Source organism: Rhynchophorus ferrugineus, unplaced genomic scaffold (genome assembly GCF_030347505.1).
Source record: "Rhynchophorus ferrugineus isolate W39M unplaced genomic scaffold, kcgeb_rfMv2 rfM6, whole genome shotgun sequence".
Classification (NCBI taxonomy): domain Eukaryota; kingdom Metazoa; phylum Arthropoda; class Insecta; order Coleoptera; family Curculionidae; genus Rhynchophorus; species Rhynchophorus ferrugineus.
The window spans coordinates 31,555,138-31,579,297 of NW_027472585.1; the positions used below are offsets into that span (position 1 = coordinate 31,555,138).

A 24,160-nucleotide genomic window follows, 5' to 3' on the forward strand; every position below is an offset into this window, starting at 1 on the left:
AAGCGTACTTTGGATCATTCAGATACTAACACGTTCATTACCGATAGTTAGTAATTGTTTTGAGAAATCGCCAGAAGATGGATCATTCAAACTCTCATGTGTGCTGCCAGCTAAAATTTCTTTGCATAGCACCAGCAATCAATCTTGTAAAACATCTGACATTTTTGAAACGAAAAATGTTGACAGTTCTTTTATTCTCTATGTTTTTCTTTCAGGTATATCTATCGCTTCATCAGGTACCTAACCTCGTTTATATAACAAGATATTTGAACCAAAGTTCAAAATAAATCTAGAAAGATTAAAAATTAAATCTAGTTAAAAGAAAAAAGCATTCACCTTTTCTCACTTAGTACTAACCTGAAAAAGATACTGTTAAATGTCATGATATTCTACTCATAAGTTTGTGAGTTATTGTACTGTGATAGTATTTTTGTTATTTTCAAAACAATGGATCAAAAACAATTTCGTGTTTCAATTTTACACTGTTTCTTGATGTTGAATGAATGAATGAAGAAATGGTTTGAAAAGTATTATAAGGACCCTGCTTTATCAGAAACAACAATAAAATGCGGGTTTGCTAACTTCGAACGTGGTTATAGAGACACCGATGATGCAGAATCCAGTAGACGTCCAAATGAGGTGGTAAAACCCGAAGATGGAAAAATCCACAAAATCGTTTTTGAATGATTGAAAAGTGAAGTTGCGTGAGTTACTTAACGCCAATAAGATGTTAAAAGAACGTGTTGATTGCATGACCATTTGACTATGAGAAAGCTCTGTTAAATGTGGGTGCCGCGTTTGCTCACTGTCGGCCAAAAACAAGAACGCGATGATGATTCTGAGCAGTGTTTGGCCATGTTTAAACGTAACAAATCAGAATGTGTGACAATGCATGAAACATGGATCCATCACTTCACTCCAGAATCAAAACGATCGTCATCTGAGTGGACGTCATCAGCAATCGGTGACAGGCCGACGTTCTGAGGCCAAGGCAAAAGATAAATCGTTCTACAAAGGTGATTGCGTTGATAAATAAAGCCAATTTTGAACAAAAAAACGCGTGTTCTTTGTTCCGCCTGGGACTTTTCAGTATATGCGTTATTTAAATTTGCTATTTTCCCAATATTTTCCGTTGAATTTCTATTCTATAATATGTAGCAGGTCTAGTAGTACGTATATGTATAAAATGTATAATTGCTTTAAAATGTTATTTTTTGTATAATTTTTATTCCTTGAATTATAATTCCTTTTCCAATATTTTAAGCCACTTTCTTCTTCAGTATTACTAATCCCAAATAAAGCAACTCATGCAGTTTCTTACTTTAACTGGATCCACTTGAGATGTACAATAGCAGGTGATCCGTCAGTTGTCAATACTTTGTTCTTTAAAAATGTGGAATGTATATTAACATTATTATAAACTAATTACAAATTAAGTTAAAGGTGTTTTCCGAAATATAAACAGAACAGTGTCATGTCGGTATTCTAGTAATTAATCAAAAATGTTTTTAATCGATATTACTGACCTTTTGATTTTATTGCGCGATAGCTATTTAAAGTGAATCGTAAATTGATATTCGACGTATATATCGATTGGTTTAGTTAACACCCATAAATTAACAACCATGTATCATCAATTGTTAATAAACGGAAAGCAATTGAATGGTCACTGAAAAAACAGACTATGGTCTAGACACCAGTGCTAAAATTAACTATATATAAAACAGTAGATTTATTTCATATATTTATTATGTTCAAAACCTTACTTTAATTCTCCAAGTTAAATATTCATTTATTTGCACAAAACATAAGCTGTTGTATTCTGTACTGTGTCATATGATGATGGTGTTGGGGTCCTTTTCCAGCAGCCTACTATCACATAAAACAAAGTAATTCGTTTAGTATAGAATATCCGTCTAAATCATTAACTCAGTAAATATCAGATTCATTTTAAAGTGGTTTAAAATAAGTGCATCATATTAAACGAGGTTAGAAGCCTAAATGCATAGCAAAGCAGATCTAATTAGCCGAGGATTAGTAATGACAAGGTACTTTAAACAACTTTCTTTTAAATTCATCAATATATATATATATATATATATATATATATATATATATATATAATTTATATTTACAAAAGTGCACGAAATATAACCTGAATGTTAGGTAGTTTCAGTATTGTGTGAAAATAGATTCTAAATTGATATCCACGAAGAGATTTACTATGTGTAAACACCTAAACTAGTTTATTATTAACGCTTCTGGCTTTTTATGATTGCAGGTGGTAATGTAGTATTAGTGCCATACAAATTTATTGCATAATAGCTTTCGGTCAAAAAACCCATAAAATTTTACTCTACACTGATACAGCTTCTTGTATTATGTGTTATGTTTAAGTTATAAATTTTAACAGTTGAGATGGAATATAAATGTATAGTTTATAACCAACCAACTAGTCATTCGACACGGTAAAAAAAACAGTGTATTGTCGCAGATGAACAGCAGTCGTGTATGAAACATTGGTTTGGTATATAAAATAATTTATTTAGATCAATGCAAGAAAAACGAGAAGAACTGTTGGAACTAATCGCTTGTCCTCAACAGTGTCCAAGTTTGGGAGCTTATTTGTATATTTCCCCTTTTCCACAGTCACCATCTTAGAGAAGCAAAAGCTCTTGCACCTTGTCCGATTCGGTTTTTTAGTTTAGAGTGGTAGATGCCGCGGTTCCCCTTATTACTTATTCCAATTTGATGTACTGATACAATATATTGCTTTAACTGGATCCTATAGAGAATTATATCAGGCAATCCGCCAGTTATCAATACTTTGGTCTTTTTTCATTAATTCTCAAGTCACATGGCTCTGCAGTTCCACCTTTACCATGAAGAACGCTAGAAGCCTCAACATCTGTATCAGCGAGCTTTGAAGTCTCATTTGTATAATTTTCACAAACATTTGCCCGAAAATAGATCGGAGACTTATATTTCAATAGTTTTACAATGTTTATTATCTCCTTCGTCAGTACAGAAACAATTATTGGTTTCGTTATATTAAAAACTAGCAACCCGCCCCGGCTTCGCACGGGTGCAATGCTGATACTAAATTAAATACACTACAGAAAAAATATGAACGTAGTATATAAAAACATAGCGGCCCGCTCCGACTTTGCACGGGCATAAAATATATATGCCTATGTCACTCAATGAAAACATGATTAAAATCGATCCAGTATTTTTGGTTCATTCATTATTGCCCTTGGCCTGCACGCATTAAATTTGTAACAATTAAAACAATTCCTCTTCCCCTATACTTACTATGAAGATTTCCTGCTATCTTTGGAATATCTAAATTCATACAATTTTTATTACATTACACATTTTTAAACGCAAATTTTAAATTTGTAATATCTCCGAAAATATTTGTTTAATTTACATGCTGTAAGGAACCATATTGATCTATATTAATTGTACACTGTATTTAAGGTACTTAATTCGATAAGGATTAATGCCGTATTGCTTAAAATAGCTTGGTAAATAAACCATTTTCTCACGTAAAAAGTAAACAATAAAAATGGTTAATGTGGGTTATCCCTAAAAGATAAACATATACCATCGCGGACTTTTTTGTATACCTTTTTATGGTGTACAATACTGTAGTACATTAATTTGATCTAACTCGTAGGGTTAGGCAGCGTTTTTGCTAATTGCTAAATAAGCTTAAAAAAATAGGTTAATTTACGACATCACGTTAGAAACCTCTAAAATTATCAATGTTGCCTTAGTATATTATGCATGTATTATACATATAAACCTTCCTCTTGAATCACTCTATCTATTGAAAAAAACCGCATCAAAATCCGTTGCGTAGTTTTAAAGATTTAAGCGCACATAGGGATATAGGGACAGAAAAGGCGACTTTGTTTTATACTATGTAATGATATACAAATATATACCCACATAGGTATTGAAATGTATCACTCACCTGCTTGCCATTACGGCAAACAGACACTGTCTATTTGAAATTGATAATTAAAGAGCATATATAACGCAATTATAAATAAGACTACTGAAACTGACATATTTTAAATATTTTATAATAGTATTGCCAAAAGCTATTATTTCTTAATTATAAACAACATTTGTTAATTAAAAACCGTTTAAAATTGAAAACTAAACTCTGTTGCTAAATATTTGTGGTAAAAGACGAAAAAGAACGGTGAAATATAATGTAGAAAGCCCTCAAAATGGAAATAATATATAAAGAGATGATCGCTTAAGCGACGATCGCGCTTATTGATTTCTAACACCAGCAACATTAAGACGCCATGAATGTAACTGAACGTCAGTATTTCGGTGCCGTTAACCTTTCTGCATTTGTTGACTTCGTTTCTCCTTGAATATGTGTAGAATTGATTCTCTTTTTATTTCGAAAACCTAGCTACCGACGGAAACTTATAAATATTAATTCGACATTTTTAGATATTCTTAAATCTGAGGTAAAATAGAATAACTAAATATACATAAAATGTATCAAGAACTTATTTTAAACGTTTATATTAAATATTATTTGGGGATTGAATAAGTTGTCTTTGTTTTCCAAGAGATAATGTTCATTCATACAGATTACGCTAGTAAGTAAGCGATAAGCAAATTAAAATCAGTGTCATCATTTTCCCAAAATCAAATTCTATAGTAAGTGTTATACTCTATAGCAAGATATCTATATAGTGAGTAGCTTATCGGACTTTGCACTAAAAAAAGAAGTTTAGGCCATTAAAGAAAATGTTGTCTGTGATTTAACCCCTAAAATGATTGTTAAATAGATCTACATATTATTACAATCCTTTGGATCTGCCAGATGTAATCTAAAACTCTGTTCAACATCTATTATATTCGCCATTCGTTTGCTCTGAATTATCTACCCCATCAAAAATACCTAGATGTGGACATTAGTTCAGATATACATATTACACTTTCACTTTATAAACAACTAGACTGTTGAATAATAAAATGTATTTCAATCCATAAATACAAAATCGTGTTATTATTGTCTTAATTATTCGCTTCAATCACATAAGTATCTTGACTTGACTCTTGATAAGATATCAGTTGTAAAACATTATTTTCATTACGGAAAATTATCTTAAACCTAAACCCTAAACACATACTAAAAAACATAAAATGATAAAAATATTAAACTCATAAGGAATGCGTATAGAATTCCAACACCAACACGCAGGAACTCAGGATTAAGAAACCGCAAAATGTCATTATCGGTGAAACCAATCGTTTACCGTTCGATGTCATTAAACTTTACATCTTGGCGGAGTGTGTATCTGCTAGAACATTGTAAAAAACGTAAAACTTCGTTTGAATCGTCACGAAGAAAACTGAACAGTTTCAGAAGAAATTATAATTGATAACCATTAATATCAAATATATTATGTTATACAAATGAATTGCAACATGTTATTTTATTGGTTTTATTTACTTCATGTTGATCAAATTCATTTTTCAAAAAATAATCCAATAATAATAATTTTGATTCAATTTATATACGAAAACAATGAAAGTGATAAGGAATGAAAGCCCTAAAATTAGAATAACGTATTTGCTATGTCAACATAATTTTAAACGGTTAATAACATCATAAACTGCTTATATATAACTAAATTCTGAAGCCTCTTAAGATTACTCATATGATATATAAAGAACTTCGTAGTAACGTTAATGGATCCTGGTTTATAAGATGGAATTAATTTTTATCAGTGCTATTTATTGACCGCAATTTTAAGTTTATGAAGCTTAGTATTATTCGTAGTATTTTTTATACACGTTGACAATCGACTGTTTGGGCATTCTGAATAAAGAGCTGTTGTGAAAAAATTAATAGCGTGCAACAGATAGATCTATAGTAATCCTACATGGCAATTATGACACGTAGAATATTAATCAGGCTTTAATTACTTTCTGATTATCACTTACTTAAATCGGTGTAACACGATTTGGTTAACTTACGTTTTCAAAAAATTTTACTGATAAATGGTGTTCGATGGAAACTAAAAGAATGCCCATCAAACTTAACAAGTACCATTTTTCTCAATAAATGCAGAAACTTACCTAGTGAAGACGTCAAACTCAAAATTAGATATGTAGTCGTTACAAGTAAGGTCGATGGTAGATTTCAACGCCATCGCTTCTAAACCCGAGCTGATAGGATGGACGTTGTTCAGCTCTTGTCGAAATAACTTCCAAGGAACTAATGTACTGCAAACAAAAGAAAGAAAACTGTAATATGGAAAAAGTATACTAAACACATTCAAAAGTTTCTTTTTAATAAAATATTTTACATTGCATTAATAAAATTAAGTTACATATTATTACTAAAAATTAGTTATCATTTAGTTATTAGTCAGGGAAGTGACTTAATGAATATTAATGAAAATCATATTTGTTTATTATTGCAAAGGATGTCGAGAAGCTGCTTTTATTATCATCCATATTGTTTTTAAATTAAATAGCTAAATGATATTATTAAGAATTGAAATCTGAACAATATCTGTTCAATGAGTCCTAAAACTTCCTGTGTTCCATCAACAATTCCCAAAATAATATTAACGTGTACGTTGACAAGGTACACGTTAATATACGTTCGTTCTGCTTCTCCATTAATACCACATTACATTATATTAAAAAGATTTCTTTTAAAATCTGTGAAAAATTTATCTGGGAAAGAAGTAGTTTTTGATCATGACTCTGGACAATTTCTTTAATGGTCTGGTTAATGATGTCTATTTCCAAATTAGGGGTGTCGGTCGCAGAGAAAAATCGAACTCTCGAAAAAAAAAACCGAAAAATAGATATATCGATATATCGGAAAAAAATTATCGCAATTTTTTGCAATATATATTAAAATTTTTTTAATAAACATTCACAATTAAGTACCGAAATACACTAAACCTTAAGTACCAATTTAAAAGGTTTATTAAAAACTAGCGACCCGCCCCGGCTTCGCACGGGTGCAATGCTGATACTAAATTAAATACACTACAGAAAAAATATGAACGTTGTATATAAAAACATAGCGGCCCGCTCCGACTTTGCACGGGCATAAAATATATATGCCTATGTCACTCAATGAAAACATGATTAAAATCGATCCAGTATTTTTGGTTCATTCATTACTGCCCTTGGCCTGCACGCATTAAATTTGGAGTAAAACAATTCCTTTTCCCCTATACTTACTATGAAGATTTCCTGCTATCTTTCGAATATCTAAATTCATACAATTTTTATTACATTACACATTTTTAAACGCAAATTTTAAATTTGTAATATCTCCGAAAATATTTGTTTAATTTACATGCTGTAAGGAACCATATTGATCTATATTAATTGCACACTGTATTTAAGGTACTTAATTCGATAAGGATTAATGCCGTATTGCTTAAAATAGCTTCGTAAATAAGCCATTTTCTCACGTAAAAATTAAACAATAAAAATGGTTAATGTGGGTTATCCCTAAAAGATAAACATATACCATCGCGGACTTTTTTGTAGACCTTTTTATGGTGTACAATACTGTAGTACATTAATTTGATCTAACTCGTAGGGTTAGGCAGCGTTTTTGCTAATTGCTAAATAAGCCTAAAAAAATAGGTTAATTTACGACATCATGGTAGAAACCTCTAAAATTAGCAATGTTGCCTTAGTATATTATGCATGTATTATACATATAAACCTTCCTCTTGAATCACTCTATCTATTGAAAAAAACCGCATCAAAATCCGTTGCGTAGTTTTAAAGATTTAAGCGCACATAGGGATATAGAGACAGAAAAGGCGACTTTGTTTTATACTATGTAGTGATTATTAAATATTTTTTTATTAAGTATATTTTTTTTGTTTAAGAAATATAGTTAATTTTTTTAAAAGATATCGAAAAATATCGATATATCGATATTTTTTGGGCATCCCTATTTCTATATAACCTCTATGAAGATCACTAAAGTAGAACGAGTCTTTACAATTTTGTTTTGAAACTGCTGAATTTTGTCTAGATTACTTTTCTTGGAACAACCATAGACATGGACACCACCATGTCCATAGGAGCTTAAGGATTTGCTTATCTAGCAGTATTTTACTCTATGTTAACACTACAGACTTCCTCATGATTTTTTCTGTTTACTTTTTCGTCCCTTACTGTGTTGTACATGCATGCGTTTGTTTTAAATAAATATTGTTTTCGATAAACAATGTCTTGATATTATTTCACGGGCTACAATTTGGTCAAAAATTTACCATAAATACCATTCATCTAATAGCTAAAGAACAAATATAAAAATAAAAGACATATTATTACATATTATAATGTGTTAAACACATAAAAAAGTTATAGTGATTAGTGATAAATAACCACAAGTACAAAAATGTATGATGAATTTGCTTTGTTATTATCGTTTTACATAATAAAATGAATATATTTATTGTTAAGAAACCACAAACTCTATAACAGATACGATATATCAAATATCGTCATAGTGAAGTTACGTGGGAGATATTCATTACTTAATCTTGCCGTCTACATATCGTAATAACTACTGCTTGTATCTACAATTAATGTAACATTTCACTGATTATTTCCAATCTTAAAAAATAATAATGCTAAATAATGAAATAAAATATAATTGAATTATATTGTAGAGATTAGTTAGGGTACATCATTAGACAAATAAGAAAAAAATATAATGAGAGGATTTCAATGAAACGAATAGCAAAAAAAATTTTTAAACAGGAGATGGGCCATCAGCAATTATCTTTCCACCCACGAAGAAGCAGTTATTTCGCTCAATGTATGTAAAGGATGTTAAAAAATTTACACAAGATTTGAATATGTTTATATTTGCGTGGTTATCAGATAAAAAAACAAGTTTTAATTTAATTATTGTTGATACAGCTGAAAGGTTAGATCACTATAAATTACTACATCTTTTTTTAAAAAAGACTATGCAACATGAAAACCGACTTCTTTCTGTTTCAATTCAATGCGTAAATGTAAATTCAACATTTGCATTGAGCGTAAATGTAAATTCAACAAAACGATATCATATGTCATACAGCCTGCGAAATAATCCGATTAACGAATGAAACATTTCTAAAGCGATAAGAATTGCTTAAATCATCTGATTTAACACCATATCATTCGTTTTTATAACAGATCAGATATGTTAAGATAGTATACAAAATGTCGACAAACAGTGTTATGCTATATACATAACTACATAAACTACTCTCTATCCATTTAATACAAATCTTAATCCACTTTCGAGATGCATCATGTTAGACAAAAAGCAAAACATATTAGAACCAAAATAAAACAGCTATACTGGTTAGTCGGAAGATACTCTCAACTTGATCTAAAATCAAAGAGGTTGATCTATAATACAAATATAAAGCCATTTTGGACCTATGGGGTGCACTAAAAATTCAAATCAGTTAGTCATACAGCGCTGTCAAAACAAAGTTCTTCGATTGATTACCAATGCCTATCGCTATGTAACCAATGAAGAACTGCACGATGACCTGGAAATCAAATGGATTTGCGAAGTTGTGCAGGATTTCGCCTGGAAACACGAAAGAAGATTACTAAATCATACTAACGTGGAAGCAATACAACTGCTGGACAGCGCGCAGGATATCAGGAGATTGAAACGAACAAAACCATACGAACTTGTGTGAACATTTAGTGTGTACTATTAATGTAAACTAAGCTATAAGTTAATAATTAATAAATAATTATAATTTTATAATTGAGGAATACATACTGATGTATCTTCTCGCACTCGTCTTGCTTGTTAATTAATCCAAGTACATAGGAAAAGTAGTAATAAATTAATTGTAAATTAAGATTGTACTAAGCGTATCTAATAAAGATGTTATAAAAAAAAACTTTCGAGATACCCTATTATTAAATATGTTTAATCGATGTTGAACATTATTCTGAAATTGATTCACATTCACATTCGTAGTTCGACAGTTCAAAATATTGGGGAATCGAGTATGTACAGCAGATATATGAATGGTATATAGATTTATGGAAAATATTTTGAAGATTAGAAGAAGCATTTGAACTGTTGAGGTTATTTTGAAGAAAACAAAAACAGCCTACGACCAACTAATTGAAATCAGTCCTGGAATTATTACGGAAGCCATAGCTGTATCGACGGAATATATTAAGTGACCTAATATACATTGGAAATGGTTATGATAAATCCAATTAAGGCCGGCTTGGTGGCGGAGTGGTAAAGGCGATGGGGCGGTCCTCCTACTGTTGCGATAGCCGCGGGTTCGAATCCTGCTGGGGCATGGTCGTAAATTTATGTTTGTGATTGTTTAAAATTTGTGAATGTTCTAGGCAAGAGTGTAAAACCCAACAAGGAAAATGATGAAAAAAATGTCACGCCAGTAACCAGGCTGGGTAAGACCGGATGTCTTCTGGGATGCTTTCTAAAGTTGGTCACTCGCCAGTCGGCAGGCTTAATCTAATCTCGCTTAACTATTATCGGAAAGGTGCTGAAAAAACGGATAAAATAGGTAGGTCACATATATTTGCTAATACATATACAGATATAAAAACAAAGTATTAACACAAAACAGTAGATCAGCAATTGTTTTTCGACACGAAGACACGAATAAAAAACCAAATTTTACCATTAGTATTGTACAAAATATTGACAATACTGCATTTATAATCAATAAATTCAAGTGTAACACACAACTAAAAGCATAACTTTTTAATTTATGTTGGAATAAACTAAAAATAAAAAAATCTAAATTGAAAAAAAATAATACTACAATTGTTTTCTGTTGAAATGGCGACAGTAAGTAGCAAATTTCATTTTAATTAAAAAACAATGACAATATAAATAAATTGCGAATATAAAACTGATCAAACTAATATAAAAAAGGTTCTGGTTATATTTGTCTATGACTGCCAACTAAAATTAAATCGTATTAAAAAATAAAATAATTTTAATAACAATGTTATTACTAGTACATTAAATTATAGAAACATCACAAATATAGTAGTTTCATGGCATTATAAAGAGGTTTTACGGTATTTACAGGTAACAGTTTTTAGGAATATTTACAATTATTGAGAATAGATCCTTCTGGAAGTATGAAATCTGCCGAGTAAAGAAAAAGTTACATAACTGTGCTTCTTTTTTTAGCTGCATACTGGACATAGTAGGCAAATATTTTGTAATATAATTAGTACATTTAGCGACAAATATATTCTATTCATCCCAATTGTTATTAAGCTCATCGGCCACTAAAACTGTATTTTAAAAAATACTGCTTGCATATAAGTTTGCTTTAATTTTCTTACATATAACATTAACTTTACTTTCTTTGTTGTTTTTCATCATCATTGATGTTTTCAAAAAGCTAAAATTACGATATCTAATTCCGGAAAGACACCACAGGAAGTTGCATCTTGCACTCTAATTGCCAGTAATTTCCAAATTATTTGAAAAAATGCTACAAGAGATTGAAATCTGTTGTAGAGGAAAACAACATAATCCCAGTTCATTCAATTCAATTTGGCCTTAGTAAAAGCAGCTATAGACCAAATTCACAGAATTACAAAAGTAATTGAAAGGCCTTATGAGGAAAAAACAACATTTTTATCAGTATTACACACGCTTGCGAGGAGCAATGGACACATAATTATAAATTACACAAGATGTAGCCCAAACAGCAGAATTATTAAAGCATAATGGACCAAATAAAAATGAAATATGTCCATGTCAATTTCACAATTGTTAGTATAAATAATATTCAAATACCATATGCCAATACGACAAAATATTTGGAAATAATAATGGACACGAAGCTATACTGGAAAGTAATTGTAACAAATTCTTAAGAACAATTTGGGTATACTTTAGCCGTATCAGAATAAAGTATTAAAGAGCACTACTAACGTCTCGTGGTACATGGAATTGATGATCCTGGCCTCTAGAAAATGTTATAATTTCCCTCATAATGCGAATCTGATAAGACAATTCAATGGGACCAAACATTTGAGTTGGTGTAATGTTAGTGCAAATGTAAAATATATTGTTGGTGTACAAGTCAATATCAATATAAAAATTATTGGAACCTACTGAATAAATGCCACCTGGTCATATTTATGTTTTTCACAATATATATCAAAGGAAATATTAGAACAAATTGCTTTTTAATCCAATTCATAAGATCAATTGCAACGTTCGGATATCAACAGATCTTTAAATACAAAAAATCAATAGTAAAAATTATATTTCCAAGTTCAATTGAATCGTTAATTCTATCGCCCATAAAAAAGAGCGTTTAAAATGAGCTATTCCAACTGTAATTCGCCCACACTCCAATGATTTAGCAGGAAACTTTTATATCCTGTATGCTGCAGTAAACAACAGAATCGGAAATGTTCCCCAGACCAATAATCCCAGGAGGAACAGATATTTTAAGCTCTGATTGAGCTGCTAAATAATTTAGTTTTTTTTGTTGATTAGGTTTCGGCAAAAATATTAATGATGTACGGGCTTGCAGCGCGTAAAATAGCGAGAATAGAGTTGTTTTGCATACTTTATGAGATCATATCAGATTTTCTCACATGCTATTATTGTAAATATAAAGGTAATTGTACAGTAAAAAGTTATATTATATTCATTTTCTTCGCAACTTCCTTTTGTTCGCAGGTTTTATTAATTTGTCGTTGTCCGCATTCAGTGTAACATCATGTCATACAAGCGGCCACTATCGACAACCTATTCCATTATTAGTATTCATTGCATTAAACCACCGATGAAGCTTGGAAGACCAAGAAGAAGGTATACACTTTAAAAGGTTTGTAAACTAATTCGAAAATCAGAATTAGTTGTAGTATATTATCTACCGCAATATCCTGTTTAATAAAATTAAATTGAATGTAATAAATATAAATAAATAAAAATCTAAAAAATGTAATTCCATCCATTTAAAATTAATAATGACCTCTATCAGACTCTTCTTTTATTTTAATTTGGGAAATACATCCCGTACTCGTCTTGCTTGTGTATTAAGTAAAACAGAACAGTAGTAATAAATTAATTTGTAAATTAAGATTGTACTAAGTATATTTAATGCAAGACGTAATTAATAAAAAAATTGGTCCTACCTCCATTCACCGAGCTATAACAACCCCAAAAATAATTCATCACATCAAATATGAAACATAATGTTTAGTTGGACGATTGAATGGTGCTCCTCGAACATACCGATCAACCTAATAACTTTATTGATGTCGTGATATTTCACGTCGAAAGTTGTAATCCGCATAAGTCGTGCCAATAAATCAACGTTCCGAAAAAGGTTACGAAGGTTAAAATACAAATTCCCACCGACTGGTAATTGTTTCCTCATTAGTCCTATCTTAAAATACGTTGATCGTTACAACATCGAACTCGCCTTCCGTCGGTGACGGACCATCTCCACGTCCTCCCCCCTCGTGAGCGGGATTGGAAACGTTCATTCACGAAATTGTTTTTGTAATCTCCGCATCCGTTCGACCAAGTCATCGGAGTACGTGCTAGCGCCCGATCCCTCCTCGTGTTCTCGCCCCCCAACGCGGCCCATTCACCGCTCCTTCGTCGTTTCGGCCGCCAGGTGACCCTCCGACGTGCCCGACCTACCCGAAACGATGAATCCGCCCACGCAGCCCCCGACAATTCGGTCAGGAAATACGGATGGAGATGAGCGTCGGCGGGGCGTGCGCACGACGTGACATGTCAACACAGAAACGTATTTAGTTGCGTTTTTTTCCTGTATTAGTTCCCGAATAACTGTGTCAGCGTTATAGATTTTTTAACATTTGTTGTTGGCTACATTTAGATGAGATACAAGGGGTCATAAATAATTGAAAGTTTTAATTTACACTAATTATATATTTATTTTATCACTATGCACCATTACTTGTTCAAGCTCGCACAACTCACATGAAAATAATGGAAGCCACATGTAAAATGCTTCAATCGAAGAAGTTTTGGTTTCATTGATCCATGAACACTCTACATTTTGTTTTTTAATGGACTAACGACCATTGTTGCTCAGTTTTATGAAATAGAGTACCCTTTTTAGGACATTTTTTTACCACAGCCGCCCTACCCCAAATAATAGTTATCTAACGGAAAATACTTGCCAAGGTTAATGAGTATTTACTGAGAAGATATGTAAATCCGTTGTTGGGGCAAGGTTCTTGGAAAATATAACATTCTCTCAAGGTGGGGTTGTATACCCTCGACGTTACGATACAGCTAGGCAGCATCGTATGAACCATTCAAGTTTAAGAGAACGAGTTGAGAAGACCTAGAAAAAACATCGCCTTGATTCACTTCAGTGTAAATAGTTGATTAATAAGTTAATAGTAAGTATAGCGATCATTCTATTATTTATGTTAAAGTTTAACTGAAATCGTAAGTTGTAAGCATTCAAGACAAATTGAAGTTAGCGCCAGTCTGTGAATCGCTGGTGCTAACAATACAAACAAATAAAATGGTTCCTAAAGGGGAGTTCACTACAAGAGCTATCGAAGAGGTTCTGCAATATCGGCAGGAGATTTAGATCTAGAAACTAGATCAAATGAAGTCATTTGAGATTATAAGTACAAGCTATTATTATTTAGGAGCTGGAGTCTTTGTTTATGTTCATGTATAGTCCTTATATACATAAGTCATTCATATAGTCCTATGTAGATTGTCGTTACGAATGTACCATGATGCATAAACAATATCTCGCAGTACTTTGTTTTGGAATCTTTGTATGATATTTCTGTTGGTTTAGCTGGTACAACCTCAACATCAATATCATATGAGTTAAAAAAGAAAAAAAAACGAACAATGCATCTTATAAGGAAGATTTCTTTAGACATGAATTGCAAGATCTTATGGCATACATGATTCAGATATGTTTTCATGGGAATGTTTATTTTTGTCTCTGGCTAACTCCACTGTTTCAAGAGTTTATAATTAGTATTTTTAGTATAATTAGTAATTTAAAAAATGTTACATAAATATTTAAAAATTAAAATATGTAAAAGTACGAGCATTAATAAAAAGACAGAGTAAAACATTACACAAAACTACACAATGGACAAGTGATTATAACTATCATAAAACGATGTAATAATTATATTAAATGTATAGTTTTGGTTCTCATATCACTACTTCATCGCGGCTGTAGCCGTCCTCTTAGCCTAATTTAACTCCTGTCCTATTAAAACTTCTGACCATCTAAGGTTACCTTACAAGAGCTGTTTGATAAATCACTGACTTTTGAGTAAAATATTTTTCTTTTGTAAAAGTGTTTAATTTCTCAACATAATTTCCTTTCTTATGCCTTCACTATAATAGGTTTTCTCAAGAATTTGACTTTGTTTCAGTAATCATCTTTTAAATCTTCTCCACTGGAAGTTGCCACTGAAATTGATAACGTCAATCCTAAAAAGGCACCTGGTATAGATGACATTTCACTTGGATTATTGAAAGACCTGCCACGAAAAGCAATCATCATGTTGACATATATATTTAATGCCTGTTTAAGGCTGAAGCATGTCCCGGAATGCTTTAAGGTGGCACAAATAATTATGCACAAAAAACCTGACAAACCTGCAGAACAAGTTGAATCTTACAGGCTTATTTCGCTACTACCTGCAATATCAAATTTATTTGAGAAACTAATATTTAAACGTGTGAAACATTTGGTATACCAAATATATAACAACACCAGATTTCCAGTTTGGTTTTCGAAATCACCATTCAACAATCGATCAAGTGCACAGAGTAACTGCGGCTATTGAAAGAGCGTTTGAGGAAAAGAAATACTGCCCTGCAATATTCCTGGATGACTCACAAGCTTTTGAACTTGGGATTAATCTGTAAAATGAGCAAATTGTTACCGCGTAACTATTGTCAATTGCTGGAGTCATATTTATTCGGAAGAAAATTTAGAGTATGCACGAAATGGCGTTATCGATATTTAAAAATATCTCGGCTAGAGTTCCACAAGGTAGCGTCTTAGGACCTCTCCTATATCTGCTTTATACTGCTGACATTCCAACAACAAAAGAAACACTTCTTGGAGCCTTTGCTGACTACACAATTATTATGGCAAAAGATATATCTCTGTCTAGGGCAATCGAAAAAGTGCAAGTGGCAGTCAACAAAATCTACAAATGGACGAAAGATTGGAAAATTCAACTTAATAGCTCCAAATCTGTCAATTTTGCATTAAGTCGAAATAATACAAACTTAATTATATCACTCAATGGATGCCCGAGTCCTCAAGCAGAATCAGCTAAATACCTTGGAACCCATCTTGACGGTAGATTAAATTGGAAGCATCACGTTAGACAAAAAGCAAAACACATTAGAACCAAAATAAAACAACTATACTGGTTAGTCGGAAGATACTCTCAACTTGATCTAAAATCATAAAGGTTGATCTATAATGCAATTATAAAGCCAATTTGGACCTCTGGGGTGCAAATATGGGGTTGCACTAAAAATTCAAATCAACTAGTCATACAATGCTGTCAAAAGAAGGTTCTTCGATTGATTACCAAACTGCACGATGACCTGAAAATCAAATGGATTTGCGAAGTTATCCAAGATTTCGCCTTGAAACACGAAAGAAGATTACTAAATCATACTAACGTGGAAGCAATAAACTGCTGGACAGCGCGCAGGATGTCAGGAGATTGAAGCGAATCAAACCATACGAACTTATATAAAGTGTATACATTTAGGTAAACTATAGCTATAAGTTAATAATTAATAAATAATTATAATTTTATAATTGAGGAATACATACTGATGTATTTTCTCGCCCTCGTCTTGCTTGTTAATTAATCCAAGTACATAGGAAAAGTAGTAATACATTAATTATACATTAAGATTATACTAAGCGTATCTAATAAAGATGTTATAAAAAAAATCTTTTAAATCGACTCACATTTCTTACCAGCTATATCTTCAGGTTTGAAAAGAGGGATAGTCGCAGGAGGTTAAATATGGAGAATATGCTGTATGGAGTCCAAGCAATTTGTGTGTTTTGCCATGGTGACTACCATTAAATTAAAAAATCATTGACTTATCAAACTGCACTCGTAAAAATCATTTTTAGTCGATTCATAACATCGAAAGGGATTCAATAACTCATTCGAGCATTGGCAAAGACGTTGGCACAAATACATTGAATCAAAATGGGATTATTTTAAAGGATACAAAATAAATAACCCATTTGCTTCTAAGTCAAACTATTTTCTGATCATTATAGAATGATTCCTAACCTACTTATATCGTCGATATGTAATGTCATTTTAATATTAATATACAACAATGATAAAAACAAAATAATAAATATAAGCTAATATAACAAGCGCATAAGAAACAGTTGATTTGGTGATACCATAATCGGAAAATATGACAAATTGGAAAAGTATCCAAACAAAAGGTCCAAAATCACGGATTAAAATGAAATGAAATATATTGCTTTCTTAAAATAAAATCCGAACTTATCCAAAACACTAATAAAACGAAGCATATGGATTTATAGAATATATCTTTATAACATATTAGCAGAACAAATTAAATTGACCATTTTTATTAGACCATATTATTATTTTTTATTTTAATTAGCGAAGAAAATTGGTAACAATAAACAAAGTTCCTTCCTTCATTTTAACACATACTCTTTTGAATGAATTTAAAGTTGTCGCTAGACGACTACATCGCGATTGTGTTACAGGAATAAATAATTACAATAGACAAACCTTCAGCTCAAAATGCACACACGTTATATTATACAAATATAATTACAAAATATGAATTAGCATTCATAAAAGATAAACGAATCAGTATATTGTGAATTATAATTAGCGATTGTTCATAAGCACAGCAACGCTATTTCATTAACTCATCCATTATAAACAGGGACATTATCAAAAGAAAGTTGAACAAAATATGACGAAAATGAAAATATCATTATTGGTTCTTCATATTTCTTCCATGACTAGATGTGGTCTACTAGCTGGTATTCTTAACTACTATTATGTATTTTTTTGACATGGGTGAGATACACTCTATAGGGTGGTTGTTGCAACTATACTACAACTAAGAGATTTAATATTGAAAGATTTACAATAGAATGTGTAATATGACATACATTCTATTCAAAATAACAGTGAACTCACGTCATCGAAATGTTTAATGTATTGCCTATCGCAATTTATCGAAAGAAAACTAAGAGATATACAGCTCTTTGAGGGATGTAAATTTTAGAATAAGAACTGATTATTTTTTGTTAGTCAAGTGTTTGAGGCATAGATATTGGATTACTGACAAAGAAATAACGAAAATAGTCTAAAGGCAACAAAAGTTTATGGATAAAGGTAAATGTTGGAATAACAATTGATTAGGTTTTATTTCGGTTCATTACTATTCATTATCTACAACAACACCTTCGGTTTGGGTGAACTCGATCAGACATACTGATAAAAAATTCTCAAATGGCGACAGTGATTGAATAAAACTTTCCAGATGTGAGGTGATCTAATGCCGACAATTACTGACACAGGGTGATGGGGGAGGGAACAAATAAAAGTAAGTTTAGTAATAATATAAGAGACTATGTACATAGATGTGAGTGTAATTGTTCAGAATATACATGAGCCTATAGTTAGAATGAATGTGAAGTGAAGGAATACTAATTACTTTGCGGATATTGCAAATACATTAGACAGAATGTAATGATTAAATCTAATTTTATCAAGAAATTAGCTACAGATAGACAGATAGTAATAGAACAAACTATACAATAGAATACATTACTTGAAAATACAATAGTTAATTAGGTGAATTAAACGAGCCTAGAACTGCCTTATCAGTGGTATGGAAAATAGTTTAATGTAAATAAAATAAAATACTACCCTAACCTACAAAATGTTATGAATGTATAATTAATCGTAGTTTAAATCCTTCGATAATATATGCATTAGATGTACTATTATGTTAAAATAAATTATATTTTATAACAATTGTTTTATTAATTTTATTTGGATTAGAGCTTTGTTATATGTCAAAGCCAAAATGAACTAAAACTCAAAATGAACAAACTAAACTGTTGATACGGCAATATTAAGCTATTTTGACGTCACTAGATCAATCATAATTTTATCATCATTCACTATCGTCATTTTGAACTCACGTCATGATTAGATGACGTGAGTCACTGTTTTATTGAACGGTTTATATACGTGTGATTTCCCTGTCATGAGCCTTTTACTAAAATATCATGTTACAAATAATACATATATTCCAATGATTATTTCAATTGTCAAAACGCTTTACACATTTTCCTTTATCAGCTAAAAGTCGTCTTAAGTTGTTCTCATAATTCGTTGGAACAGGAAAAAGATAACGCAGAACCAGGCCAGGTAAATACGGAACTTGCGAAATGTTATTGACTGACATTTATTGGCTGACAAATTTTATTTAAACATAGGATCTCAATTATTTCGGAAACATATTCCTCTGTTTAGATATATTTAGAAACATCTAGATATGTTAATCAAATCTAATACCGTACGTGTGCAACAATAACGTTATCAATGGGAAAACAATATCATAAATAATCTGAAATGAATGAATCAATTCTAGGAAACAGTTTCGAAATAAGTGGGCGGCACAACTATTACACTAGGATCAGAATTTATTCTAAATACATTATTTACGAGAACGACTTAAACTGTCGATGTGCATTGTTGCTAATATAATTGATGGAAATAGCCCAGATCCTTTCTTATTTTACTAATAAGTCCTGTTTTTTTAATGATCACTGGCATTTGTTTAATCCGACATGAAACGTTCAGGCTGATCTCGTTCGTACCTGTAACGTTGCACGTTTCTCATTGATAAATATTAGATGTACTTTCCTTAGATTAATTAGATTAGATAGTAGATTTAAAATGTTTCTTTTAACAAATTTAAAGGAATATATTAGTTTTATATTAAATTCTGTGCAAAAAAATGGACTGTACTAAAGAAGTAAAATCATCATAACAGCAAAAACTAAAATGAAATGAAAAAAAATGAATGATGAAAGTACCAACAAGAATGTGCAGTGGGAAAAAAAGTTGACGGAAGTAAGAGCATAGTAAGTGTTGCGACCTAATTACATTTATTTACAAGAAAATTGTTTATTTTATTTTAATTTTACAAAAATTGTAATGTTTTTTCTTTTATATAGTTTAGTGGTCTAATCCATTAGACTATTTAACTGTTTTTGTAATGTTTGTGACATGTTCAAGAATTACGACTTGGGACAATATAAAATATTGCATTGTACGAATCTAATAAAAATATCTCTGGTGGTGAAATATCTGGTGATGATAGGCCAAGATAAGAAAGGAACCCAGCAAACAGAAAACAATGAGTAAACGAAATTCTGAACGAATCGGGGTACAGAAAAAGGTTTCTGGAACCAATTTTCTTAGTCACCACCGAGACTCCCGAGGGAGGAGCTTTAGCAGATAAAATACAATGCATTCAAAATGAGAATCAAAATTTAGTAAAAAAATAGACAAAATTGAAGAAAAACAGAATTAAAAGAATAAAGAGTTACAGAACCAGGACTAGAAACAATAAAATGTCAAGAGCACACAATTAGCGAGAATAACTGAATTGAAGAACATCAGAATTAGTAAAAGAAGCAGAAAATTAGCCAAAGAATATGAATTAAGAAACAGTTTAGTAATTGTTAGTATTATTCATTTAAATAAACAAACTCACAAAAATAAACTCAAAAACAGTGAGAGAAAGTGGAAAATGTTGTAAAGAGGTAAATGGTGCAAAGTACAATAAACAGTAGAGGTAATTCATTAGGAGATTAAAAGAAAAGAAGAAAAAAATAGTGAATAGCAAAACATAATTAAAGGGTTAAGGACAGCAATTAAAGAAAATCGATTGAGTGATAATAATACGTAGTAAAAATATTTTTAAAATATTATGTATAAAATAAAGAAAATAGTTAATACAATAACATGAAAGAAATGTATATATATATATATATATATATATATATATATATATATATATATATATATATATATAGAGAGAGAGAGAGAGAGAGAGAGAGAGAGAAAGAGAGAGAATATATATGTAAATGTCACGTCAATCTATAGGATGTTTAATGGCTTATCATGCACTCATTTCAAAAGGCATCCGGTCTTACCATTCGGGTTTATGACGTGATTCAACTATAGTGTTGCCTATAAACAATTACAAACATATATGCACAGTGCATGTTTCGAAGCTACAATGTTATTAACAGTGAGTCGAGCGATCTAACCGCTTACCCGCTTTGCCAATACTACGCAGAAAGAAAAGTTAAAAATGGGACAAAAGCAATGACGAAAGACACACAAAAATTTATAAAATGATGAAGAATCTAAACCCAAAATACTAGGATAGAAAGTAAAATTAAAATAAACGTTCCAAGTGACTAACGTATTTAAGACGGTTATTTTCTCAAATTTTAAACTTCTGGTTAAAAACAACCACAAACCAGCATATCTAAAGCACATCAAAATACAAGATAATATTAATTGAAAGTAAAGTGTATTATTTACTAATTCTATCGTTATATCTTGTACGACTAATCACAAAAAAAATAACACCGATAATTCCAGAACACAACACATCTATGAATATTTGTAAAAAAATCATAATTATCACAAAGAAGTTAAAAACACTGCCAAATATATATTAATATTATTGTAGCCTACTTATAGTTACATTCGTCTCCTATGGATATTATACAATGTCACAGAAAATATAAAAATATAAAAATTTAGTTAAATAATTCCATAAAAGTAACTATAAAATAGTTATAATATTTACTAAAAGAACAATTTTATATAAAACATGGGGTATTATAGATACTGAATGACACAATATCAACCAAATTACCCTGATAAGTAATTCAATTTCAAAGCTCAACGTTCAATTGGAATTGCAAATGTACTTAAGCTCTTGCAGATAATATTGCCAGTGTATGATATATAGTCTATCCAATAAAACAGCCAATGCACGTCGTAATGTTGCCGCATTGACTTAGAACTTTGGTTTACAACGCTTGTCGGCTTGTAACCGCTAATTATTATCACTAATACTTTGAATAATTTTGTAGACATCTGACGAAAGTGTCGACCGGTACCAACACAAATTGGATTTTATATAAAAAAATTAATTTCACATTTTTATAATCTGCATTTCGTAGTACATTCAACGTCGTCTATGACGTGCGGTGGCTGTTTTATTGAAATAATTATACATAGAGGCTATTCGATAAAAAAAATGAAATAACAAGTACAATCCATAGGTAACCTTACATGAATATATATATATATTACAGTTTATTTTGACTACCTCAGTTCCAAACAAAATATTATTTAACCTTTTATTAAAAAACTAGTATTTAAAATGATTTTAAGTAAGGAAAAATATTTATCAGTATGTCTAAACCACAAAGACAACATTTATGTACATGTTAAAATGTTTGTTAATATTGTAATGAATTTCTTGATCTTCATTTTCACAATAATCATATGAATATAATTAAAGATAAACTGCATTTTAAAGAGACAGCACAAATAATATTAACAATACCGTCAATTAAATTTACTTATCTAAGAAGACATCGAGAATATCACTTATCGAAGTCAAAACAATATAAGTATAAACAATTAAAATATCATATATAATCAAATTAAATCTAAATTCGCATGTCCACAATGAGCCAAACATATGTCTTATCTTGTTTCTTTTTCGGTATATCCGAAAGGTCAAAAAGTATCGATATATTTTTTTAAATATGAATATCGATCTAAAAATCACAAAAAATTTGTGAAAAAAAAATTGATTTTCATCGATACGTATTAACGATAATAAATATATAAATCGATAATTATATCAAAATGTTTCAACAAGCCGCTTTTGACGTAGTTTGTCCAAAAGGGCGTACGATATTATTGAATTCTTTTGACATGGCAATAAAATGGAAAGAATAGATAACAAATAAAGAAAAGACATTCACTTAAAACGTATTTATATTTGGAGAAAGAACGATGAATTTTTATGACATTTTATTACTGTTTAATATATACAGACACTTGTTTAAAGTTGATTAAGGCGGCTTATGCGATTTTTATTGTCGCCAATTTTAAGGCCAATTGTTGAGATGTGGGTCAGTGCAAACGTGTTCGCAATAGCCGCGTTTAACGTTCGCTGGTGTAAATCCACGGTAAAACATTTACCACGATAAATAACAGAATCACGAAGGCGAGCAAATACACGAATTTAATAAATTACGTAAAGTATACATTGATGAAATATCCAATATAAATTGGTCCATATCCATTTAAAATCAACAAAACACGTAAGATAACTTATACAATAATCGTGTGAACGTTTAGGGAACAATAAATATTTATGAAAGATAAACACCAGTCACCTAACACAATATTGGTAGAAAATAATTTTTATCATTCACGCATTTACAGAATACTGAATGATCCTCATATCGGTATCAGAAAACAATTATTTGGACAGGAGGTTTCTCAAAAGCAGCCTTTACTAATCCAAAGCTTTTTGTAACATGTTACAGATGGTGTATTGAATTTTGGGATTATTTCGTTTAAAAGCATATTCTAAAAGTAAATTTTGATAACGTGAAATTATCTGTACTTAAGCGTTAAGGAAACAATAACTGCGACATATTGCAGACTGGCTGAGCACAAACAGAGGATGATAGACAAAATGATATGAACACCATGCGATATACTACAACTTTTTGCATGTTGGCAACAGTGCTTCCGAATAGATAATGCAAATGTATTGTTCAGTTTACATGTCAGGTCTAGTAGTTTATATTTCAGTGTTTTGTCCTGCGACGATTTCAACAAGCGATCGATGAAATGTGTGATATCCGACTTCGAAATAGGGAAAATCGTTAATTCTTAGTTTCAAGTTCCAAAGTCAACTGACAGAGACCGACAAACAGTAAAAAGAATTGTGGACAAA

General features: G+C 30.9%; 1 protein-coding gene across 3 annotated transcripts in view; it reads right to left on the reverse strand.

The window, feature by feature from the left end:
• The window catches only part of Cbl (E3 ubiquitin-protein ligase CBL), an 84,982-nt gene that overhangs the window by 39,552 nt on the left and 21,270 nt on the right, over positions 1-24,160 (reverse strand). For all 3 annotated transcript variants that reach the window (XM_076406924.1, XM_076406926.1, XM_076406927.1), the window contains exon 2: positions 6,121-6,267. In XM_076406924.1, coding sequence (XP_076263039.1) covers positions 6,121-6,267 — 147 coding nt within the window. The remainder of the gene's footprint in view (positions 1-6,120; positions 6,268-24,160) is intronic.